Below are 10415 nucleotides of genomic sequence, written 5' to 3'. Positions count from 1 at the left end.
GACAAGCAAAATATTTTTCTACAAATTACCCATAATTTACTCGTAACTTCCTTGAATTTTGTCATTATTTTGCAAACCTTTGTTTATTTTAAAAAACTATAAAAATTTTCCCAAACACAACAGGTCACATTAAAGTTTATAAAAAATAAAGAACAATAGAAAAGTAATAATATTTTAAATTAATTACTTTTAAACTTAAAATACTTAAAGTGTTAAATGCTATTTTATGGTGGAGAAAAATAAAATTAAAAGAAAAATATTAATAATTTTTAATTATTATTATTTTAAATGAATTATTTTTAAATTAAAAATATTAGTATTAAATCATGTTAATGGAAAATTTAAATGTCATTCTCACGGAGGTTAAGGTTTTCGGTCACTCTTTCCATTCCCAATTTTTCCTCTTTTCTTCAAAACTCCTCACATTCTCACTTTCACTCTCAGCCCCCATCCATTCAAAATGTTGACGATGCCGTTTCACTCTCTGTATTGACCAAGATTCTCAAGAGGGGTTACCCGCCCGACACCGTAACCTTGAATACACTGATCAAAGGTCTCTGTCTTAAGGGACAAGTCAAGGAAGCACTGCACTTTCACGACAAGCTATTAGCACAAGGATTTCAACTCAACCAAGTTAGTTACGCGACTTTGATCAATGGAGTATGTAGAATAGGAGACACAAGAGCTGCCATCAAGTTTCTGAGAAAGATTGATGGACGACTGGCTAAACCTAACGTGGAAATGTACAACACAATTATTGACGCCCTGTGCAAATATCAACTTGTAAGTGAGGCTTATGGTTTATTTTCTGAAATGACTGTCAAGGGAATTTCTGCTAATGTTGTCACTTATAGTACTCTAATATATGGCTTCTGCATCGTGGGTAAGTTGAAAGAAGCACTTGGTTTGTTAAATGTGATGGTATTGAAAACTATCAACCCAAATGTTTGTACCTATAATATACTGGTTGATGCATTATGTAAAGAAGGAAAGGTGAAAGAAGCAAAAAGTGTGTTAGCTGTGATGCTCAAAGCATGTGTGAAATCTAATGTTATTACTTATAGTACTTTAATGGATGGGTACTTCTTAGTTTATGAAGTGAAGAAGGCACAACATGTATTCAATGCGATGTCCCTAATGGGAGTGACTCCTGATGTTCACAGTTACAATATCATGATTAATGGATTTTGTAAGATTAAAAGGGTGGACAAGGCATTAAATCTCTTTAAAGAAATGATTCTTTCACGATTATCAACCCACAGATGTAATCACCTACAATTCTTTAATAGATGGATTATGCAAAAACGGTCATCTTGACAAGGCAATTGCATTGTTCAACAAAATGAAAGATCGGGGAATTCGACCGAATACATTCACATTCACTATACTTCTTGACGGACTGTGTAAAGGTGGAAGACTTAAGGATGCACAAGAGGTTTTTCAAGATCTTTTGACTAAAGAATATCATCTCGATGTCTACCCATACAATGTTATGATCAATGGGTATTGTAAAGAGGGCCTGCTCGAGGAAGCATTGACCATGCGGTCAAAAATGGAAGACAATGGTTGCATCCCTGGTGCTGTTACTTTTGAAATTATCATCAATGCTCTCTTTGAAAAAGATGAGAATGATAAGGCAGAAAAACTTCTTCATGAAATGATTGCTAGAGGCTTGTTGTAAGACTAAACTACACTAGAACTTTCTAGTTACACGTAAGAAAGAAGATGAACAATGCAGTGGGCTCAATATCACTTTACTTTTGATTAAAGGTGATACGTACTTAGCTTCATTTTTTATGTTCTAAATATAACAATAGTCAAATGATTACTGTCTTGATTCAACCATCCTTTTCCTTCTCAATGTATTGTGGATGCTTGCTTTAATGATTTACTCAGTCACTCCTCATTGTTAGTGTTTCAGTTGTGAAACTAATCTGAAACTGACATGATTATTTGAAATGCTTTATCTCTTATAGTTTACTTTGTTTACCTAAAAGCATAGAAACTAAAACTGGATCTTATTTTTTTCTGATTGCTTCTTGTTCTCTTTTTACAAAATGAAAAAAATAAGCATACGACTATGCTGTCATGTATGATACAAACATGACAGTCTTCGGATGTTAAATTTGCACAAAGGATGTGAACATATGGTGAATAGGCAAAACAGCTTGGTGAAGGATGGAAGTAGACCCATTGTTTCTCTTGCTTTCTTCATACATGGATTGCCTAGGCCTCTGTTCACACGTCCTAATGAAGGCATTTTAATTTCTCCTGGATTATATCTGCACTAGGTAATCACAACAACTCAAAGAAAAGAAGGCTGGCCAATTCAAAATCATATATTAGTAACCATGCAATTTTAATGGACCCTGGGTGTAAGCCAATTTTCTAAAGTCTGAATTTTTTGTTCCTTTTTGTTTGTGTGCTAATACTTTCATAACATGTGTTATGTTAGATGATGGGTGGGTGGGTGTTTGGGGGGGGGCTAAGTAGTGCTATAAAGTTTAGGCAATTCTCACTTTATAATCTGTTTTTCTGGGGTGGAGTTTGACCCTAAGCCCAAATTCTAATTCTGATATGTTACATACAAGATTGTTTGTCAGTTTCATTGCTATATGTTAAATATCAATAACTTTATATGTTAGCATTATTTTATACTGCTGCAAGAGCTTTTAAGTTCCATTCTCTATCTCTTGGGTTTATTTCTATCTACATTTTTGAGAGTGGTACAACATTGTTGCTTAGAAATAGAATCATCGATGCACCTTTCCATGATGAGCTCTGGTTTGCTGTTGCTAATCAACCTTGCTTGCTTCATGTTCGAATTGATGCAATGTATACAAAGCCTTCCAATCAGAGCAACTTCATTTGCAGACATCAAATTAAAAAAGTTATGCCAGAGCCTAGAAGGAAAAATAGCAAGCACAAGGTGGGTTTCTGTATGCTCACACAAGGGTTAGTTGAAGTTGTTAACAGTTAAATTTAACAGTGATTTAGTTAGACATCCTAACCAAATTGAAAGAGAGGGAGAAGTCTGAAGGTATAAATAGGCGGAAAACTATTGAGTTAGATTGGATTTGGAGTGTTGTTGGTTGGCCTATCTGTAGCTGATGCTTTCCTAGTTCCATGTTGGATGTGAAGAGTTGATAATTTTTTATTTCTTCTCTTCATTTTGATTGCTATAGTTGATTAGTCGTGTTTTTTTTTTTATTCTGGGTCAGAGACCACAAGTGTTTCTTAGCCCACTGGGTCAGAAATTAAACCCGCTCGCGGTGCGTGACTGCCATTGGCCCAAGGGAAATCGAACACGAGTTCTCTCCCTAAATATATTGTTTTCACTCTTGTGAATGCAACAGGACCTTACACTATTGCACCAACCCTTTGGGTTTATTAAATGATCAGTAGAGGTGTTGAAAGCAGTGACCTCATTGCCTTTCATATTAAAAGTATAGAAGTTGAAACTCTTTAGTTCCCTCTGAAATTCCCTATGCATTGTAGAATTCGTTTTAAATGATTAGTAGAGGAGTTGAAAGCAGTGACCTCTTACCTGTCAAGTTTATATTAACCTGTTTTTAATTGATTTTGATGTTGGGTTGTTGGTTGACATTTCGAATCTTGAGGTGGTTTTTATTCATCTTCCTTTAGGATCTTTCAACTCATTCATTGCTTGCTACATGCTCATGGGGATAGTGTTTAAGATGTATTAATAATAGAAAAATTATATATATATATATATATATATATATATATATATATATATATATATATATATATATATATGAACCCTTTTTATCACGCAACAAAGTATGTCAATTGAGTAGCTTCTTACACAGTATTTTATCTTCACTGCTTGGTGCCTACCCATTTTATGCAGCTCTTTTTTAAATGGTGAAACGCATTTGGTTCGCCATTAAAGCAGCCATCGGTAAGAGGATATATTATTGATTGAAGTGTTTGTTGCACTAGTCTATTGTTCATGCCATGAAGAGGGATTGGTTTCCCTTTTAAACTTTTTTTTTTTTTTTTCTTAATCCAGTTACAGTTCTAATGCAACGATAAGTCAATAGATGGCAGTTTACCAGCTTGAACCTCTGTCTAAATAGTTTTTCCTTTATATGAAGTGCTTTTCTGCTTTAAGAAAGTTAAGCTTTTGTTCGGATGGAGTTTATGGAAATTCGAAATACAAAGTTATTTTATTCAAAATTACAATTAAGGTGAGAAGGTGTTAATTAACAAGTAGCAACAACAAGGTTGACTATAATATGGGTTTAGTATGGTCTGAGGGTTGGCCACGAATGGGGTGAAAACATTTGAAAAATTAACCCACTCTAATCATAATAAATCCAATACAGTATAACACTTGAAATAATAATAATAGTAGTAATAATAATAAATCCAATTTAAGAATAACTAGTTAAAAATGTTCGAAGATTGGTGTTCAGGAATATGGTGTAACTACTTATTTGTGTATATTTCCAGCATGTTTCTCACAATATGTTTTCTTTTCGATTGCGTAACTAGTTAAAAATTTAACCCATACTTGAGGTTTTCTTTTCGATTGCGTAATTTCGACATCTTCCATGTTTCGGAGCTGCATGCTTTGAGCCTGAAGAAAGGAGTTTTTCTGGTGCTTCATGGTGCATCTGGTTTGAGCAAAGAACTTGTTAAGCTACAGTTGCATAACTAATGGATTTTGGAAGTTGCTTTAAGTTTTTATACGTCAAAGTAACACAAACTTTTATGAGCATTGAGCTCATGGTACAGTGGTAAGTCGTCTCAGATTTTCTAACTTATCTTTTATGTTCAACTTCTGATCCCTCAGAATAACATTTATTTTGTGATGTACAGTGAATTCTAGTAGCTTTTGCACTTTATATTGGTAACCTCATAAGAGCTTCTTGATTCCTGACAAGAATGCATAAATCTTGGTGTTAGAAAGTTCAGTGTCAACAGAGGTAAGGAAAACATACGTGGACTCCCTCGTTACCCTGAAGAACGATCTAGTTCATGTTATGACCTCTGCAAAGGAAGCCATCAACGCTGTGGTTGCAGAAAAGATGCATCTCTTTGGTTCAGCAGGAAGGGCATAATTTCTAAAAATTTACTAGCTAGAACCTCTTATTATTTTGCTATTATATTGTCTTGTAGTAAATAGTAAGGAATATCATTGTCCCATGAATTCATTATTTCCTTCGGTTCAATACATGGTTTCTGAATTTCTTATTTACCTGCCTTGTCCTTGAGTGCATAGATTTCCAACCGTGATTATTATTACTCTAAAAAATTGATTCTAGCTGGTTAATAATTCCCCCTCCCCCACCCACAAAAATAAGTGAGAAAACTATGTTTTCTTAGGGACATGTGGACATTTTATTACACATTCACTGTATTGGTGAAATGTGCAAAATATTTAAAATCATTATGTAAAAAAAAAAGTTAAAAGATTAACTTAACTTTTAGGGGGAGTTTGGTAGCCAAGACGTTTTATATATACGAGAATCATGATTCTTAAAAATTCAATTACTGAAAATCATAATTTCGAAAAATCTGTAAAATATGTTTAATTAATCTTAATATATATTTCTTGAAAAATAAATATTCATATGTTTGGTTACATTATAACATTTTTGGATATATAAGAATTTTTTACAAATATATCCTTCATTGAAAAAATGCATCATAATGATTGAATTATCTTCTCAACAACTTTGATGTTTTTTCATTACTTTTTTTGAATTTGTATTCATAGAAACACATTATGAAAGTCAATGATAGACTCTTGTTGTCAAAATTGATATGAAAATAGAAAAATAAAAAAAACACAAGTGATTTATATCACATAATGCTTAACAAGGACAATATTAAATATAAAAAATTTAGATGATGAGAAACAGAGGAAAGTGTAGAAATATAAAAATTAAAACTCACCATAAACTCTACCATAAAGTAGCTCAAGACATTGCAAGAGTAACATAATACAACAATGGTGGAAACTCAAGCTTTTAGATAAACAACAATCTTGATAGATTCTAATTTGTTGTAATTGTAAAAAACAATTTTTTATTATTATTTATATACCAAACTTGAGAAACATAGTTTTTCATAATATTCATGATTCCTAAGAAAATAAAAACTTTCCGACTATCAAAGTCACATTAAAATTTATGTGTGTTTATGATGCTATTTAAGTAAAATAAAATTAAAAGTTAAAATAGATGAATAATTTTTGTCCTCAATAAAGTAGTTAGGGATGCAGGTGTTCATAAATCCATTCAAAAAAACTGATAAAAAATAAAAAATTAAATAGATCAAAAAATTGTAAAACCAAATTTTTTATTAGAATAATTTCATATTTAATTTTAGAAACAGATTCAAACTAAACTTTTATATATATATATATATATATAAATTAATAATATCACTCATTTTTATTTCTTATATTTTTATAAAATTATCATATAACTTATATCTATTTATGAAAATATATTTCATTAAAGAAATTTTTTCTAATTATTTGAATTAAGATGCACAATTATTCTATTATTAGTTATATAATGACATATAAATAAAATATTTAATATTTTAAATTATTTTTATTATATATATTATCTTTTATTTAATATTTAGAAAAGTTATAAATTAAATTAAAACTTATGATTAATCCAATCTAAATCGTTTTAAATTAGATTGAATGAGATAAAATTAAAAATTTAAATTAAACCAAGTTAATAATAAATTAAAACAAAAATAATGAGGTAAAATAATTTTTATCTAATTCAATCTACCGACATACGTGGTAGATGGATGACCTAACGCGGTTTTTTTTTCTTCGTAAACACACCTTCTTTCTTCTGTTTTTTCTCAATCTAAACTACTTTATAATTTAATTTTTAATATATATTATTTGAGACTTTTTTTCTCTTTTTTGTTTTTTTAATTTAAAATATTATAAAATATAAATATTATATTATATAATTTTTTTAATTGGTTTTAAAATTACTTATTTATTAAATTAAATTTTATAATTTTATTTTTCATCTTTTTAAAGAAAAAGTATATAGACAAAGAAAAATAAAAGAATTGGATAAAATTAGGATACAATTTTTAAGTTATTTTGTAGTTAAATTTATGTGATGTTGATTTTTTTTGTTATGTTCGTTAATTAAAAAAATATGAAAATTAGTTAATATTATTAAAATAAATTAAAGAACATATTAAAAAAATAATTGATATATCTCTTATACAATATACATAACATCTCAAAGAGTAGTACATGTTATATTGAAAATATTTTTAAAAATAATTATTGAATAACTATATTAGAAAATTCAGATTTTAAATAAAATTATTCACCTAAAAAATATGTTAAGTAAATTAAATAATAAAACAAAAATAATAATATTTAATAATATCATTTTCTTTAAAAAAATTAAAAAACAAAATTAAAAAATTTAATTTAATAAATAAGTAATTTTAAAACCAATTAAAAAAAATTATATAATATAATATTTACATTTTATAATATTTTAAATTAAAAAAAAACAAAAAGAAAGAAAAAGTCACAGATAATATATATTAAGAATTAAATTACTAAGTAATTTTAAAAAAAGTAAGAAAAAAAGATGTATTTACTAAAAAAAAAAAACCACCTAACGAGCCTTCCATTTCATGAATACCAGCCGAATCTGAAATCGGAGAAAACGGAACTTTGATTTCTATCTCATAAACACAATCCATTGCTATTGCTATTGCTTGCTGCCAACACATAAACATAAAATGTCGCTGCAAACAAGGTTAAGGTTTTCTGTCTCTCTTTCCATTCCCAATTTTTCCTCTTTTCTTCAAAACTCCTCACATTCTCACTTTCACTCTCAGCCCCCATCCATTCAAAATGTTGACGATGCCGTTTCCCAATTCAATCGCATGCTGTGTATGCTTCATACCCCACCCATCATCCAATTTAACAAGATTTTAGATTCCTTTGCAAAGATGAAGCACTATTCCACCGCTGTTTCCCTTTCTCACCGATTGGAACTCAAGGGAATTCAGCCTGACCTTTTTACTTTGAACATTCTCATTAATTGTTTCTGTCATATGGGTCAAATCACTTTCGGCTTCTCTGTATTGGCCAAGATTCTCAAGAGGGGTTACCCGCCCAGCACCGTAACCTTGAATACACTGATCAAAGGTCTCTGTCTTAAGGGACAAGTCAAGAAAGCACTGCACTTTCACGACAAGCTATTAGCACAAGGATTTCAACTCAACCAAGTTAGTTACGCGACTTTGATCAATGGAGTATGTAAGATAGGAGACACAAGAGGTGCCATCAAGTTGCTGAGAAAGATTGATGGACGACTGACTAAACCTAACGTGGAAATGTACAGCACAATTATTGACGCCCTGTGCAAATATCAACTTGTAAGTGAGGCTTATGGTTTATTTTCTGAAATGACTGTCAAGGGAATTTCTGCTGATGTTGTCACTTATAGTACTCTAATATATGGCTTCTGCATCGTGGGTAAGTTGAAAGAAGCAATTGGTTTGTTAAATGAGATGGTATTGAAAACTATCAACCCAGATGTTCGTACCTATACTATACTGGTTGATGCATTAGGTAAAGAAGGAAAGGTGAAAGAAGCAAAAAGTGTGTTAGCTGTGATGCTCAAAGCATGTGTGAAACCTGATGTTTTTACGTATAATACTTTAATGAATGGATACCTCTTAGTTTATGAAGTGAAGAAGGCACAACATGTATTCAATGCTATGTCCCTAATGGGAGTGACTCCTGACGTTCACACTTACACGATCCTCATTAACGGATTTTGTAAGAGTAAAATGGTGGACGAGGCATTAAATCTCTTTAAGGAAATGCATCAGAAAAATATGGTTCCTGACACGGTCACTTACAGTTCTCTTGTTGATGGTTTATGCAAATCAGGGAGAATATCTTATGTTTGGGATCTTATTGATGAGATGCGTGATAGAGGTCAACCTGCAGATGTAATCACCTACAATTCTTTAATAGATGGATTATGCAAAAACGGTCATCTTGACAAGGCAATTGCATTGTTCAACAAAATGAAAGATCAGGGAATTCGACCGAATACGTTCACATTCACTATACTTCTTGACGGACTATGTAAAGGTGGAAGACTTAAGGATGCACAAGAGGTTTTTCAAGATCTTTTGACTAAAGGATATCATCTCGATGTCTACATATACAATGTTATGATATATGGGCATTGTAAACAGGGCCTTCTTGAGGAAGCATTGACCATGCTGTCAAAAATGGAAGAAAATGGTTGCATCCCTAATGCTGTTACTTTTGACATTATCATCAATGCTCTCTTTAAAAAAGATGAGAATGATAAGGCAGAGAAACTTCTTCGACAAATGATTGCTAGAGGCTTGTTGTAAGACTAAAACTATATGAGAACTTTCTAGTTACACGTGAAAAAGAAGATGGACAATGCAATGGGCTCAATATCACTTTACTTTTGATTAAAGGTGATATGTACTTAGCTTCATTTTTTATGTTATAAATATAACAATAGCCAAATGATTACTGTCTTGATTTAACCATGCTGCCAAATGATTACTGTCTTGATTATTGTGGATGCTTGCTTTAATGATTTACTCAGTCACTCCTCATTGTTAGTGTTTCAGTGTTGAAACTAATCTGAAACTGACATGATTATTTGAAATGCTTTATCTCTTATAGTTGACTTTGTTTACCTAAAAGCATAGAAAGTAAAACTGGATTTTATTTTTTTCTGATTGCTTCTTGTTCTCTTTTTACAAAACGAAAAAAATAAGCATACGACAATGCTGTCATGTATGATACAAATATGACAGTTTTCAGATGTTAAATTAGTTCAAAGGATGTGAACATATGGTGAATAGGCAAAACAGCTTGGGTGTGGACGGCAAACCCAAGTGGACAGTACTCGGCGCAATATGTTGAGGGGAGAAGCAACAGTGGGGATTCAGGACCTAGCTTTTGAGGAATTATGAAAGCTAAAAGTCCCAAATAAAGTTTTAGTGGCCTGGATTTGGTTCTTAATTAGAATCTGATTTGGAACAAAATCACAGGAAAACAAATTCTTGTACTTCAGTACATCTGGTACTCATTATATATAAATATATCTATCTTTGTTGATCAAAAAAAAAAAAAACAGCTTGGTGAAGAATGGAAGTAGACCCATTGTTTCTCATGCTTTCTTCATACATGGATTGCCTACGCCTCTGTTCACATTTCCTAATGAAGACATTTTAATTTCTCGGGATTATATCTGCACTAGGGTAATCACAACAACTCAAAGAAAGAAGGCTGGCCAATTCAAATCATATATTAGCAACCATGCAATTTTAATGGACTTTGGGCATAAGCCAATTTGCTAAAATCTGAATTTTTG

The 10415-nt window shown here is 31.2% G+C and overlaps 3 protein-coding genes and 1 long non-coding RNA gene across 5 annotated transcripts in view; all 4 read left to right on the top strand.

Annotated features, from left to right (window-relative positions):
- Window positions 1-345: 345 nt before the first annotated feature.
- Window positions 346-1895, top strand: LOC102663951 (putative pentatricopeptide repeat-containing protein At1g12700, mitochondrial). The gene is given in 2 exon segments (XM_026123934.2): window positions 346-1253; window positions 1255-1895. Coding segments are annotated over 2 exon segments (1335 nt in total). The 3' UTR covers window positions 1682-1895.
- Window positions 1896-3753: 1858 nt separating this feature from the next.
- Window positions 3754-5227, top strand: LOC106794622 (uncharacterized). The gene is made up of 2 exons (XR_001382785.2): window positions 3754-4766; window positions 4849-5227. It is a non-coding gene; the product is annotated as an uncharacterized lncRNA (long non-coding RNA).
- A 2345-nt stretch (window positions 5228-7572) lies between these two features.
- Window positions 7573-10307, top strand: LOC100786599 (putative pentatricopeptide repeat-containing protein At1g12700, mitochondrial). Of its 2 annotated transcripts, XM_026123804.2 has the most exons (2): window positions 7574-7793; window positions 7876-10307. In XM_026123804.2, exon 2 carries the CDS (start codon window positions 7924-7926, stop codon window positions 9415-9417), a length of 1494 nt encoding a protein of 497 aa, XP_025979589.1. In that variant the 5' UTR covers window positions 7574-7793; window positions 7876-7923; the 3' UTR covers window positions 9418-10307. The 2 variants fall into 2 exon arrangements, with proteins under 2 accessions (XP_006587471.1, XP_025979589.1); XM_006587408.4 differs by having other exon boundaries at window positions 7573-10307.
- Window positions 9893-10415, top strand: part of LOC112997906 (protein C2-DOMAIN ABA-RELATED 4-like) — a 4777-nt gene continuing 4254 nt past the window's right edge. Inside the window, exon 1 of the mRNA XM_026123933.1 lies at window positions 9893-9943. Within this exon, the coding sequence (XP_025979718.1) occupies window positions 9893-9943 (51 nt within the window). The remainder of the gene's footprint in view (window positions 9944-10415) is intronic.

This window comes from Glycine max, chromosome 9, assembly GCF_000004515.6.
Source record: "Glycine max cultivar Williams 82 chromosome 9, Glycine_max_v4.0, whole genome shotgun sequence".
Classification (NCBI taxonomy): domain Eukaryota; kingdom Viridiplantae; phylum Streptophyta; class Magnoliopsida; order Fabales; family Fabaceae; genus Glycine; species Glycine max.
This window is presented reverse-complemented; position numbering and strand designations above follow the sequence as displayed.